We start from the raw sequence: 15051 nt of genomic DNA, 5'->3' as shown, positions 1-15051 counted from the left end.
AAAAAAAAAAAAAAAAAAAAAAAGAGAAGTCATTTTTGTTTTACTTCCAAACAGCAGTAGGTGCTGAAACAGTAAAAAGCAAACCCCCAGCTGCTGCTTCTCACATGAAAACTGTTGCATACATATTTACTGTGCTGATTAAACATATCTGCTACACTACAGGGAATTAAAGCACACGATTTGCAATTTTGTTACCAAATTACAATTCATAAATAACTGAGAAAATAAGGGCATTTACATATACCATAGTGAGAGAGTGCAGTTGCTGTATGGCTGCCATTTGCTACCAAAAACCAGACTACCATGCTGTAATAATGCTTGTTTCACAGCAGCATACTAAAATGAGAGTGCAGAAAACCCACTTCTGTCAGGATATATTTTTATTAAGGGTCAGTATAGACTCCAAAAGATACTTTGAATCATTTTTGTCACTATCTACCCAAAATAGAAACAGTGTCTGAATTGAAGGTAGCTGAATTTTTACACAGTCAGATTCCAGGCACAATGCAAATATCTGCAATTTAATTTGTAAGGCTTTCAGGTATTTTAAACACATGAGATTAGCTATAAACATGCACTGATGTTCTCAGTGGAGAAATGCAGCTCTGGGATAGATCCCAGAAACTACTACAGATACTGTTTTGGCTCTTTCTTTCATGACAACAGTTAATTGTAAATGTAGATGTATGAAAAATATTCTGCATCTAAAGATCCTCTATAATTAAGCTTCCGGCTAAAAAGTGAACTTTTCAGTAAAAACTACAGTAGTGTTCATTTCAAATTCAATACTAATTTTCCCAATTAGTATTATCATGCCCTTTCATAAATGCACACACTTCATAACAAAATGATAAACAGAGTATGCAAGTGGTTACTTGAGAATGAGCTGTATTAGACAAGTAAAATGTTAAAAAAATTCCTGGACAATGGAGGTAGGGATGACAGGTTCCAGATTATGCTAAGTTTTCCAGTCCACCTCTATCATCACAGATTTGGTTCTACTTATCTGACAAAATAAATATCAGTCAGTTTTTCACTCCTTAAACTTTGTTCCAATGGCATTACTTAGTGTGTAGTAATAACCTAAATAATGTATGTTTCAATCCAGCACTTCAGCTGTCTTCAGATGCAGTGAAAATGACATGGTTTTAAGACAGAAATATATCTATTAATGCAAGCATAATTTGGAGTATGATTTCTCATGCAAAAATAAGAATCTGCAGCTCCTATAAAAATCAACAGGACTCTTTTGCTTTACAAGACATTTTGGACTATGAGAAGAACACACAATCACACTGTTCTTTCATTTTGAAAGGGACAGTCTTCTACAACAATGCAGAATGAGACACACACTCTGTTCCAATCAGTAAGTCTGTTACCCTGAATTGGTTAGCTGTCCCATTCTCCACTGTTCTGATCATCATTCTCTTCTTCAGAATCAGCAGACACTTTCTTAATTCTCTGCATGGCTGCCTTAATGCTTCTCTCTAGCTCATGAGAGGATCCTTTACTGACATCTTTCTCAGTATCTTGATTCACTTTTCTTAGTTTAACTCCTTGCCTTATGGCAGAGAGGATGTTGTCTCTAACAGAGGCATACGGATTTGGCTGTTCCACTTTGCGAAGATGAACTTCACTGCGTTTTAAAGAAGCCAAAACCTCATCCATGGAACCTGCAAAAGAGAAATCTACCATTACCAAGAAGAAGACAATCACACTAAGAGATACAAAACACTACCCAAGTGTTCAGGGTTCTTCCTTTCATCTTTGATAAAGACAGGAAAAAGAACGGTCTGTTCTGGCACTGATTCTTTCAAGCTTCAGCAACGCCGGGCTCTGGAACTGCTCTTAAAAGCAGTTAGAGCTTTTTATCTTGAATTGAGACACCAATGTCTCTTCAATATTATACAAGGTTGTGCTCTAAGGAAGAAATTACACACAAAGGAGGATGCTTCTTTTTCATTACAACTTTATGGGCTTTCAAAAAAAATTCACTGAAGCAAAAAATTCTTGTATACTGTATTAGAAACAATCTACCATTCCTCCCAGCTTGCTCAGATGCCTGCTGAGACCACCAATTGCATTTTTGCTCAGCCAAGAGAAAAATGAAAAGGTTTGAGTATAAGTTGAGTTTCAGCTGCACCACTGAAGTCAGTGGGAGCCACATCAGGCACTAAGCAGATATACAGGCAGCTCTTTTCTGTATGGACTTAAAAAAAAATTCCCATTTTAGAACACAATTTAAATCTCAGGTGTGTGTCTCTGAATGTCAGACCATTAAGGACACCATACTGAGAGAGCTTCCACCAGCTCTCTTGATACACACTGTAATTTGCATTTTATGTCTTCTGCTGGATTCTTTATTGCTAGCTACAGCCTGTCAGACAGGGAGGCAGTTTCCCTGGACAGCAGTCGACTCCTACAGTCATAGGTTCAGACCATCTGTGCCTCACAGCTAGAAGTATTTTTGCCATGCACAGTGGCCAGAAGGTTGTGTGATTAACATCAAGCATTTAGAATGAAAAATTCTGCTAAATCCTGTGGTATCTTCAGAGACAGGTGCCACAAAAGGATCAAGCAAAGATCCACTAAGTTGTCTTACAAATCCTTCAAGTAAGAAAGCCTTAAGTCTATTAATCAAACAGGCTGCCTGGTAAAAGGCCACTCAGGCTAACAAATTATAAAAGAAGTCCCCCTTGGAAAGCATGTGAACACATGACAGACAGTATTTTCAAACCAGAATATGAATCTGTCCTGGATTTTCACGTAAAGACACGAGAAGTCCATGTGTCACTAAACACCACCAGTTTCTGAAGCTGTTTCAGTAAGTTCCTGTGGCAGTGCTTTATCAGTTGCTATTACAGCAATTAACATGCTGGGTTTCTTCAAGAAATAGGTGTGAACAACCAATCTCTCCAATACAAAAAAAAAGGATTTTTCTTATCCAAAGCTGATGAAAGGACATTAGTGTTAGGCTTGTGAATGGATAGAAAATATCAGCTAGTAGCAAGGCTGTTCCATTAGTAACCAGACTACAACAGTGTACAACTCCTGTTGCTAAGCAGAGCTTCTTAAGGGCATCTGTGCTGGAGTTATCCCATGGACCTCCCAGACTGAAGCCCATGCCCTGATCCACTGGAGACACAGCAGTTGCTCATCCCAACTCAGCTGGACCTCAGCTTTTCAGCTGTTAGTGCTTCCCCACACCTTGGAAGAACTGAAAATGCTGAACTCTCCTTGGTTCTGCCTATGGTTTGCCTCTTAACTGAAAGGATACAAAGGCTGCTTAGTAGAAGTATTGTGAGTAGTCTGAAAATGAAAAGGAATGTACCACATTTAAAGACATGCTTCACTCTAGCACAAGCCCTACTGTGAAAAAGTACAATAAAAATTGCTGGCTTCCAACTTAGATCAATCTCCCTGACACAGTCAAATACCTGCTTGCTTTAGAGATAAAAATAAGCCTGTGAGCAGGACATAACGAGTGCAGCCTTGGGAGGCTGCTGAGCTCTATTCCAATTCAAACTACTATTTCAATTGCTAAGTTCAGCCTTCAATTACAACTGCAAGAGCTGTCCAAGAAAGCAAAGGTGTAACAGAGCAGAATTTCTTCCCTAGGAATATTAGTATGGCAAAGCTATCCATCTGTCTTTCAAATTCTGATTGAATTCTGCATGAATTCTCTTACGACACCTTTACTTAGAAATCAAGCAAACTGTAAGTGGACACAGGCTGTGCATACCTTAGAAATGCAAGAAGCCCAGCTGCTAGCTCTGTACAGTACATAAATCATAAACACTTAAGTGTAGCCTTAGTACAACCACAAATTTACTCTCAATGGTATTCTGACTGGAGAGGTGATTAATCCTCAATCAAAATACCACATTTGGTTCAGGAGTTGCAAAACTGTGGCAAGGACAAACATGGTAATAAAAGCTGCTTATGACTAAACAACATGAAGAAAGCCCCTCTCCTTGGAACGTCTTCTGACGCATTCCTATTACAGCAGTGGGATTTTCAGTGTAATGAAAAACATAGGTCTTGAATTAAGATGTCCACAGAACTTCTAGTGCTGTGATTAAGCATGTTTTAAACTAACTTGTAAAGCTGTACCTAACAAATGAGGGATTCCAGCACAGATTCAAGTTCAAATGTGTTAAAACATTGATCTGTCCAATTTGACAGCACTTCCCCAAAAACAGTCACACACTCTGAGCATCATGACCCCCAAACAGGATACCCATATCACTGCTACTCATTTAATATCTGGAGTTATGGTTAGTGTTATTGTATGAGATTTCTTACACTAAGCTTCCCAAGAGCTTTGTTCTCTTGGGAAAGACTGCACACTATTCTCATCCAGAACCAGAGGGAGGGAGAAGAGAAAAATACAGGAAACAAAGAAAACACCAGTCAGTGTGAGCCTTCTTACCTACACAATGATTTATAGACCTCCTGGATGAATCATCTTCTTTGTGCAGTGCAGGGCTTTCTGTGGGGCTATCAGAGCTAAGGACAAGTGCCTTATTCTCTGTTGCTGATGGTGTCTTTAACTGGAGAGGTAAAGGGGGAGGTGGAGGGGGTGGAGGAGGAGGAGGAGGGGGTGGAGGGGGTGGTGGTGGTGGCAATGAGGGTGGAGGGACCACCAGTTCCTCGCTGTGCTTCTGTTGCTCTGTGTCACCATCAGTAACAAAAATCTGGACAGGGATATCTGCTGGGGTGTTTTGATGTGAAGCTTTTGATTCTTTGGATTCCACTAGCAGTATGCTCTTCGGCTGCTCTGGAGCTGCCCTTGCTTTTGATAAAGGTGGAGAGGACAGTGCTGCAGTCTGCTTAGTGACGTTTCGTGGCAATGTGGGGCTAAGAGGCTGGGAATGAGATGTTTTCAGAACAACATGAGCTGGATACTTCTGAAAAACAAATTGCAAGGCAGAAAGTCACAACTCCATTGGCCTGGCCAAAACATCAACCCCAAAGAGACAAAGAGCCTCAGAGTACAGACCTGTCCCACTCACCCATTCAAGCAGAAAAATCATTTAAATGAATATTGAAGGTACTTCTTTCAAAGCCATTTTCTCTCTTGTACTCTTTGCAACTGATTCTGCACACGGAAGCTACATCCTTAGGGGATTTAATCCTCTTGACTCATTACACACAATCCTATTTTAGGCTATCCAAATGGCTGTCTGATTTGGCCCATGCTCACACAAAAGCTATAGATCATTTCTGATGTAGTGTTTGACACCATCAGGACTACTGTAGTTCATAGTACTTGCCTCTCTGAATGTTTTCAGCCTCTCCAGTGTTTTTTGACGTTCTTGGCTTATCCAAGCTTTTTTCTTTTTCTCCTCCTCTTTTTGCTTATCTCTCTTCTGCATGAAAACAGTGAGTCTTATGAGTGTGAAAACAAGCAGCTGCCAGGTTCTCTAAGGCTGCTACTATTCAGTACTCACTATCTGTATGCTGTGATGCTGCTGGAAGCGTTTTTTGCTCTCTTCTGCCTGTTGCAGTCTCTGGTGATGGCTTGCTTCACATTGATCCTGGTAGAACAGCAAAATTCAGGAAACCTTGGGTTAGTTCACATTTACTGTGCACCATCCATGCCATAAACTCTTGTGCACAAGACACAAAACAGCTGAGCATCTGGCAGTGCCAAGAAGGATGGCTAAGCTCAACTACTAGTAGATGTAAGACCCTAAAGGTAAAGACTGTGGGATTCCTACATGCCTAAAGCAAATGGGATCTTTTGTTCTTCTAATTAGTGATAGGACTATTCATGCTGACGAAGAAATATACCCAGATCTGAACCAATCACTGTCTTACACTTAAATTAAAAAAAAAAAAGAATGGAAATTTAAAAAAAAAAAAAGCAGAAACGAGCTTGGAAGGAATTTCACCCAGGTACTAGCTGGAGGAAAGCAGTGCAAAGCCATGAGGAAGAAAGCATGAGGGAAGCTAGTGAGACATTGCAAAAATAAAAAGCAGTTTTCCTCCTGTCCCTTATTTGTCACAGCTCAAAGTACAAAAGCCAGGGAAGAGAAGGTATGGGAAGCACAATGAATGCCTAACAGGGGTACCTTTGGTTAGTAACAAAGTGCAGCAGAGAAGCTGCAGGCTTTAATATTTTCTCTGGGAGTCTCCATTTGACACTGTACAGAGGAGAATTCTTTACATGGCTGGGTAAGCACTTGCAAATCAGCTGGCATTTGGCTTTAGTGTTAGATAAACAATAGACAACAACGAAGTGAATGAAGACAGAAGCACAGGAAGTGTCTGCTGAGAGAGCAGTTGCAAGCAACAGACCATGATGGCTCACAAAACATTCCCAGTGCTATTCCCACTTTGTCCAGGCTAGTGAGGAGTAAAAGGCCAGACATACAAGTTTAAATCTCCTCTCTGCCCCAGCAGGACTGCACAGGTCTAAGGTAAACCCAGCTCACTGGCAAAGTTAGTGTCAACTGTGATCTCACTTGTATCTTCCTAGTATTATGCTCTGAATGGAAAACAAAGGAAAAAACTGCCCTTTGCACAGAACTGAGAGGCTGGAGAGAGAACTGCAGCAGTTAAATTGTCCCTATACATCTTTCCTGTGTTGCAGGCCAGGTTTCCTTCTGTACTGCATCTGCTTTGTAAAAGGCTGCCAGGGCATAGCTCCAGCTGACCACAGCAGGGCTCTGGTAAAGTTTAATCGATAGGTGACCCAGCAGGTGTCCCCATGTTTTAGGTTGTACTCTCTTAATAAAATAGAGAAGCATTTGCACCACACAGTGGAGTGTAAAGCTGGCTTAAAATCACATCACCCCTCTTTCTTTTCGGAAGTGTTGTCACTGAGTCAACTATCCTCTTGTAGACTCCACCCAAAGCTTCCCTAGTTGTTTCCTGTCCATCCCTCGTGTGTCAAGACATCAGCTAAAGAAAATGCCCATCTCGAGGACTGCATTTACTTTTTTGTTCCTGAGGTAGGCTCTCCTCGCACAGACAGTCCCACGCTTTGTCTCCAACTGCTTAGTCTTCTGCCTCAGCATCGTCATTTCTGACAAGTTAGAGTAATGTTGTCCCATGGTCTGTTCAATGACCTTGAGCTCCTCAGGATTTTCACATGTATCATAGTAAACAACTTCATCCTGTTTCTCTAAAAAGGCATTTGGCATTTTTTAAAAAACCCAAAAGTTGCCACAGTTATTTAAACATTTAAAGAATTAATGACATTTTAAAAGCCACTGAAGGCAGTAAGTTAGTTATTAGAAAGCATAATGCTCCAGAGCTGAGCTTGGTCCTTCAAAGTCATTTACACAAACATGTCATGTTACAGGGGTGCTTTGCAGGATCAAACCTATCCTGTTAGCATTGGTTGTTATTTAGCTTCCTCTTTCAAATGTCTCTCTGTGCTTTAATTCCTACCTTCACCAACTGGATTTTTCCTGGAAAACTGAAGATTCTTCTGATCAACACTGGGCGACTTATTTTACTGCTCACCAGGTTTTAATTATGCAACAAGCAGGAAAAATGTTTACTTCACAGTGTACAGTCATAAAGAATTCATAAGCACACAAAAGCACAAACAAGACTGGTGCCTAATTTGGTCATAGATATGTTGAGGAGAGACAATCTGGAACATGGCATCACTCAAGTATCATTTAGTTATAATCACCCCTTTTTGTCATTACAGGATGTGTTGTGCAATTTCCACATGTTAAATTACAAGAGACCTATGATGAATTTCAGGACCCATTTCAGCAGGTCATAATGTCCACAGTTCCTATGCATTGATCCTGTAACTACAAGAGCCATTAAGTATTTTCAGTGTAAGATATTCCATATGCTAAACCAGGGCATGCACATATCACAGCTGCTTTCAAGATGAGCTACCAGTGTAGCTTTATTTTTAAAAATTATGTTACCAAATTAGTCTCTAGTTAGTCGGAAGCCAAAACATCAGCTGGTGCCACAGCATCTGTTTTTCAGTGATGCTTTCTGCTATCCAGGCCTAAGCAGTGATAATTATTTTTTGAGGTGAACAGAGAAGGCTACATCACTGTGCTTTCAGTAGGTGTTAAAATATTTGTTTATTCTTACCTTTAATCTGTCTCCTTAAAGTGTCCAACTGTACAATAAGCAGCATTTCTTCATGTTTCAATACTTCAAGCTGTACATTATACAATTCCAGCTGTGTTTCATAATATTGTATTTCCAGCTCCTCCACTACACTTAGGTTTTCTTCTTGTTCGCTGAGGTTCTCCATCTGTATGGCCCCAGACAGAAAATTAAAGCATTAATAACAAAATATGCATGCACAAAACATGCATGGATTCACAAATACCTGTACACGGCCTGGACTAAAGCCAGCTGCTTAGGTGTTTGGTATGGAAAAAACAGAAAATTAGAAATAGTTTGGAGCAGAAACTCAGAGGAGAAGAAAGCCTTAGAAACCTAAAATGCATTTTTAACAGAAATGTACCAGAAATTACTTCATTATAATGTGTACAAACAATACTGCTCCTGAAAACAGTTATATACAATGCAATACACTACTCTTGGAAAATAAATATCAGGTACTCCTAACAGCAGTCAGATAGCATCAAGTTAAGAACATAAGAAGATAAAAATTAAGCATCTTTATTTTGTATCTGAAAATAGTATTTGGTCTTTATTTCCCTAAAACTAACACTTTTAAAGGCTAGTGCCACAAATGTTAATACAACACTTGAACTGTAAAAGCACGTCTTAACTTTTGCTATGTGTCTTCATATGTGCAGTAAAAATAAAAAAAAAAAAAACTGGAGACATGCATTTTTCCATAACTTAAAACCCAAGCTGTCTCATAGACAAAGGCTTTGAAAGTCCCATTACCCCATCAGTAGGTTTTGATCAGCCCCTCATAAAACAATGACAGGAAAAGGAGATGTTGGAAGGTCTTACGTTTTTCTGAATGCCAGCTCTCTTCTGTTTCAGGCACAACTCTCTAGCCCTCAGATGCTGAAGGGTTTCTTTAGCTAACATACATTTCAGGTTTTCTAGTCGTGGCAAAGCTGACGCCCAGGTGGTTTTACCAAATCTTTCCTGGTCTTGTTCCATTTGTTTGTGCATTGCTGTAAATTACAACATTGCAATAAGAGACGAGAAATGCAGTGTATTAATAGTTCTTGTCTCTTCCTACTATACCTGCAGTACTAAACATGCTGATGCCAATAAACAAATTCTGAAGGTTCTTTAGAAATTGCAAGACTAAAAGGTCAATGTTATTATTTTATCATTGTATTATGGAAACATGTCCTAACAGTTACACAGCAATCTACTGAGTTAAGCTGCTGGGATCCTCGGGCTTGATTATCAAAAGTTACAAATGTGCATGGTTTTTGTCCAGCCGTAAGTCTCAGGCCCTGATAATGTTTGTGTGCAAGCCAAGTCTTTAAGTAAAAGAAACAAGTCTTCAAATAAAATTGGTCAGAAGATACAAATCTTGAGTGAATAAAATTCCTTTATTAAGCTGGACACTCATCCTAAACCTCATGGTCTAAAGAGAGAGACCAACAAAAGTGATAAAAAGAGCTCCCATTCCCCTAAGTCATGTAATTATATGACCTTTTGAGCAAATAATTCTGATTACCTTCCAGAGCCTTTGCAGTTTCCTTGAAGTAGTTCACAGTGATATCCTGAATGGAGCACACAGCATTCTCAGCTCGCTTGGTCCATTCCTCAGCATCTTTCTGCAAAGCTGTTACTCTTCTAGGCCCCAAATGATCATACTGCAAGGATTTCTGCAACAAGACAAAATTCCCAGTTAAGAACTAGAACTGGTTACCACAGTGGCACAGCCTGCATAATGCTGTACTTACAAACATTACCCCCTCCTCACCTGTCACAAAGTGAATCACTGCTCATGTCTATGCATTGCCCTGTTCCTCCTTCTCTGGGCTAACTCAGAACTTTTGTTTCCCAATTATGATTTCATATTTAACTTCTAAAATACATAAAGAAATAAATTAACCCAAACTATCAACTTAAAAATCATGTCCAACACAACTATTTTTAGATGTTACTAAATTTAACTCAAAACCACTCTTCTATGTGCAATGTTCTCTTCTATTTTTCCCTGTGTGTTGACAGCACATTTCACTGTCAGGTTCTCCAGTTTGGCAATTCTTTCACACAGAAACATAGAGAAGAAATCTAAGAGAATATTTTCCAGGTCACAAAGTGTACATGGCTACAAGGGTAGTATTGAATTTTTTAAAAAGCAGATTTAAAATGAGCTCAAATATCCTTTTGAGTTGTTTTTTTTTTAATACAGAAACAAACTTTTTTTCGGCCAGTCCAGATTTCACTTTAATTTTCAATACAGCATACAGGATTGTATGGACTTCAGTACATCATTGAAGGTTTCTACCTTCAGTATCCAAAGAACCTGTTCTGCTCTTTTCAAGAACAGCTCACTTTAATTTTAACAGACTATCTTTTCCAGTAGCATTATAATTTCCAGTATGTGCTCACACTTAAAGATGCACATAAAATCAAATTAACAGTGTGACAAATGGCATGTTTCAGTCTGTATTTGCAGCAGGCTCTGGCATCAAGAGAAAAGCACTTTGTGTGTGTGGTAAGGTCTCCTCTGCCTTCTGCTCTGCCACCAAAACTGAGCTGATCTGGTGTATCAGGTGATCCAGAGGATAACATTCTCAATGTCACAAACTAGTAACGTTGAAGATGGCACAGATCTCTGTATATTCATCTTACCAGAGAGTAAACCACAGAGAGGTGGAGCTTTTGCCTTTTAATTCCTCAGAACAGAGGGAAGCAGGACACTGACAGGAAGAGTTTTACTCAAGTCAGTATTTAAGCCACCTCTAAGTGTGGTTCTGCACAAACTCTCAATGTCTCAGTTACATTGGTGGCTTGGCAGGGGAAAAAAAAAGTAGGTCAAGACAAAAGGAGGGAATGTCAACTGATTTGAGCCTACACTGCTCCAAGACCCTGCTGTGTAACTTGGCCTTTCTCTTCATGCAGGCAGACCTACCAGGATTTCCAGTTTGTACAGCGTCGCGAGCTCTCGCATATCCCTAAAGGGCTGCAGTAAATACTGGTAGAATTGTGTTGCCATGGTGACCAAATCCTGATAAGCTTCATCTTCTTCTTCATAAACCTTCATCAAAGCCACCATTGTGTCAGCATTTTTATGCTGCTGAAGAACCTAACGGGATAAAAGGTGGATCAGATTTGGCTGCTTTGCCTTCACGTGTGCTGAGGAGCTCTGGTGGCAAGGATCTGCCCCTTGTCACCCGTGAGCAGGAAAAGCTCCCCACCACCCAGGTGCACACCAGACAATCAGCAGCCACCCCTACCTGGAAATATCATTAACACCACACTGTTCAGGGCACTAATTGTTGCATATTGCTCTGGGAGCCTGCAAGGTAAACCGTGCCTAGGGCCTTTCACCACAGAAGTTTTAATAGCTGTGTGCAGATGACTTGGTCACTGCTTTTTATAAACACAAATGGGAAACCTGGGAAGTCTGTGTCCTGGAAGGACAGCTAAGGACTTCTTAAGCTCTTGTGCTGCTTCCACAATTGGTAAATGCCTGCTAACATGAAACTAGTTTCTGGATGCAGAATTTCTGACTTCAGGCACAGACAAATCACAACTGCCACTTACCAACAAGAACTCAGATTTCTACTTCTGATATACCCTGCAGTTGAATTCCTTTATCATTTATATAATCATTACATATCACACTATGAAACTTCCAATTCTTCAATGGCACAACCATCTTTCTGATACACTTGTCCTTTATTTAAGGTCCTTATTTGCTTCTATGACACGCTTCACCTCAGTTGCATGTTTACTGGCACCAATCAAAGCTTCAAAGACTTTATTTCCGCAGCAGCTCACAGAGACCCTGGTGGGCCCTATGTGCCAGGACAGAGTGAAACAGCTGAGAGAACACAGCAAAGTTCTGAGAAACAGACCTTCCTGGAAGGACAATGTTTGCTCTACAGCTCTGTGAGGAGGGAAGGGAATAGATTCTTTGGTGCTTAAACAATGAGGAAAATCTTTAGAAACACAAGCTTGATTGTGCTGCAGCTGAAAAGCACTGAAATTAAACCATCACCTTTGCTCTTGCCAGCTGAGTTTGGGTAAGACAGCAGCAGAGAAGCTCCAAGCTGTGGAGGCACTTCCCTAGGGAACATTTGGGGAAGTCAGCTCAAGGGCATTTCCCCACTCATCCTCCCTCCAGGCCTAACAGAGGCAGGTCAGGGGAAGAAAAAGATCTGAACTGCAACATTTCTGATAATCCCAGAAGTGCTTCAGCCCCTTAGGCTTCCCCAGGAGCTCACTGTAGCTCAGACACAGCCCGAGGGGCCACCTGCAGCAATTCAAGTCTGCTTTCTCCCCCTTCCCTCTGGTGAAGCTAAATAGAAACACAACAATCCACTTTCTCCTTCCCATACTCAAACCAAGTAGTGAGGGGGACTGCTGCTCCTCCAGGGTGTTTACAGTGAGTACAGGGGTAGCAATAATGGAATTCTAGTAATCTCATAAGAAAATTTTTCATTACAGGTTTGGGGATTTGGTATTTGGGGGGAGGAAGGGGGCAGAGTAGCAACATTTTATCACTTTTAAAGTAAAATCCTTGTTCTTACACAAGATAACATTCTTTTCATATAATTCTGGTTTGCCATTAGCCCAACTGACTCCACTGGTTGTTGTAACAGTATTGCTCTTGGGTTTTTTTTCCTTTGTCTTTGAAAACACACACAGACACGCAAAAGTATTTATATCATACTACTCTCATTCATCTTGTACTGGGATATTCTCATCTTTCAAATTAATTTTCTGGCCCAGAGGATAAAGTATTTGACAAGGACATCAATGTAAAAAGGGAAGAAGGATGCTGATACTTAAAGCTAGTTAAGTGCCAGAAAGGTCAGATTTTATTTCTTGAGTATTGCATAGATCAGCCTAGACTACAATTTAATGAATTTGTCCCCATCATGCCTGCAAATACAACACTCTTGTGCAATGCTCAGTCATATCTAAAATACTGTTGGAAATAGCAAAATAACTGGCACCAAGTTACACTTGACCATCAAACTGCAAACTGCCCTGTGACTGTACACACTTTTGCTGCCTGCACCCATCTTATTAGCTCCCATCCTTTAAAGACATGCTTACTAAAGGTGAAAAAAATCCAGGCACACATCCACAGCAAGAAGACACAGCACTAAAGGGAGACAAGGCTAACATCATCACTGATTCCTACAATCATTAGGCATAGGTCCATAGCTAAGTTTAGTTTCAACAAAAAAAACTAGTGTGAGAATCCCACAGCTACAGGCACCACTGCAAACAGGCAGCCCGAGACCTTGAGAGTAGAGGTTAGAAAATTAAGAGCGTGGTTGTACTCTCCCTTTCAACTATCATTCTACCCATTGCACAACAGTGCTGGGTATTTTTAGCAATGTGTTTCTGTAGGAGCATTTGCTGCTTAAAGTAAGCAGCCCGATGTTTTATACCGGCTGCCCACCCAGAGCTGGCTTATTCCCTACCTAATAAAGTAGTGCCTACAAAGACTAAAGACACTCAGTACTTGTACAGTTGACTTGGTCGTTTCAACACAATCAAAACAAGTGTTTGTGTAAACACTAATCGGAACACTGGACAACACTATGAACAAGATGGCATTAGTGACTTGGTCGCCCCTTGCTCTCATCACACAAACTTGAGTCTGACCCAAGCTCCTACTGCAGAGGCTGCCAGCCCTGTACCTGCAGCCCCCAGGCGAGCAGGAGGTGAGGGACATCCGCCAGCTGACCCTGCGGGACGGGCAGTGAAGGCAGCCCCACACCGGGGGGAAACTTTTCTTTGCCTACAGGGAGAGCGGGGGAAGGTCCTGCTGCACCCCACCCCACCCCGCATCCCCCAGGGTCAGCCCGCACCAGGCCAGGCCCCCGCGCAGGGCAGGCCCAGGCCGCTGGTCCCTCAGGCCCCGCCGGCGCTGCCCCTCGCCCTCCCGCCCGGCCCCGGGGCCCGTACCCGCCGCAGGGCCTCCTTAGCCCGGGCCAGGTGGCCGCGCAGGGCCTTCCTTCGGAGTTCATGGAGACTCTCGAAGTATTCGTCGTCGCGGGGGTTGTCAGAGGCGAAGAGCGTGTCCAGCACCACACGGCCGCCGCAGAGCTCCAGGGCCCAGCCCAGGTAGCGCTCCAGCTCCCGGCACAGCTCCTGCAACTCGGCCTCGCTCGGCGCCGCGCCGCCGGGGAACAGCACGGCCCAGAGCCCGCCGGCGGCAGCTCCGGGCAGTGCGGGCGGCAGCTCGGGGAAAGCGGGCTCCAGGCGCGGGCAGACGGCCGCCAGCTGCCGGTGGATGCCGCGCAGGGCCGGCGCTGAGAAGAGGCCCGCCCAGCTCTGCGGGGCCTGAGCCGCCGCCTCCGCCCGGCCGTGACAGGTCACGGCGAACGCGCCCTCCACAGCGTTCCAGCCCACCAGGAAGCGGAGCCGCGGCGGCGGCTGAGGCTCGGCGAAAGCGGTGTCGCGCACGGCCACCCACCCGTCCAGGCTGTCGGGCTGCGGCTCCATGATGGCGGCAGCGGCCGCGCAGCCCCGGAGCGAAACAGAAACCCCGCGGCCTTAAAGGAGCCGCGCGCTCCCGGTGAGGGGGCGGGGCCTCGGTCATACCTCACCGGCAGCTCGCGTTCCCATTGGCCGGATCCGTCTGGGGGCGGGGCCAGGGGGGAAGGGCGGGGCCAGACGGGGAGGGCGGGCACCCCTCGCTTCTTCTCGCCCTCCCACAGAGGGACGGAAGTTAAAGAGACAGGAGAGGGATAAAGGGCCCGCGTGTGATGAGAACAGGTTATTTTTGTGTGCAGTAAGCACTGATTTCTGTGACAAGCGGTGGGCAGGGTGCACAAGGTGCAGAGTCCCAGGGAAAGGGGCACGGGCGTTACCTCAGGCCGCCATTTCCCTGTGTGCCCGGGGTGGAGCCCTCAGGTGCTCTCTGAGGGAGAGCTGCCGGGTGCGAGCCGTTCGCCTCCCAGGCCGTGTTTCAGAAGCTGTTGC

General features: G+C 43.1%; 1 protein-coding gene across 1 annotated transcript; it reads right to left on the bottom strand.

Annotated features, from left to right (window-relative positions):
* Positions 1-361: 361 nt before the first annotated feature.
* On the bottom strand, positions 362-14571 carry WHAMM (WASP homolog associated with actin, golgi membranes and microtubules). The gene is made up of 10 exons (XM_030457042.1): positions 14032-14571; positions 11015-11188; positions 9608-9758; positions 8920-9089; positions 8077-8242; positions 6945-7132; positions 5454-5540; positions 5277-5372; positions 4433-4910; positions 362-1673 (listed from the first exon to the last, which is right to left on the bottom strand). Exons 1-10 carry the CDS (start codon positions 14569-14571, stop codon positions 1390-1392), a joined length of 2334 nt encoding a protein of 777 aa, XP_030312902.1. The 3' UTR covers positions 362-1389.
* Positions 14572-15051: the final 480 nt, after the last annotated feature.

This window comes from Calypte anna, chromosome 10 (genome assembly GCF_003957555.1).
Source record: "Calypte anna isolate BGI_N300 chromosome 10, bCalAnn1_v1.p, whole genome shotgun sequence".
NCBI lineage: Eukaryota > Metazoa > Chordata > Aves > Apodiformes > Trochilidae > Calypte > Calypte anna.
This window is presented reverse-complemented; position numbering and strand designations above follow the sequence as displayed.

What these genes read in the sequence shown, in the direction of transcription:
- WHAMM (XM_030457042.1), bottom strand. Translation starts at nt 14,571, where the DNA reads ATGGAGCCGCAGCCCGACAGCCTGGACGGGTGGGTGGCCGTGCGCGAC. An exon ending in AACTGCAAAGGCTCTGGAAG is followed by an intron (nt 9,090 to 9,607) that starts GTAATCAGAATT and finishes TGTAATTTACAG; the next exon opens with CAATGCACAAACAAATGGAA. An exon ending in GTCTATAAATCATTGTGTAG is followed by an intron (nt 1,674 to 4,432) that starts GTAAGAAGGCTC and finishes TCTCTTTTGCAG; the next exon opens with GTTCCATGGATGAGGTTTTG.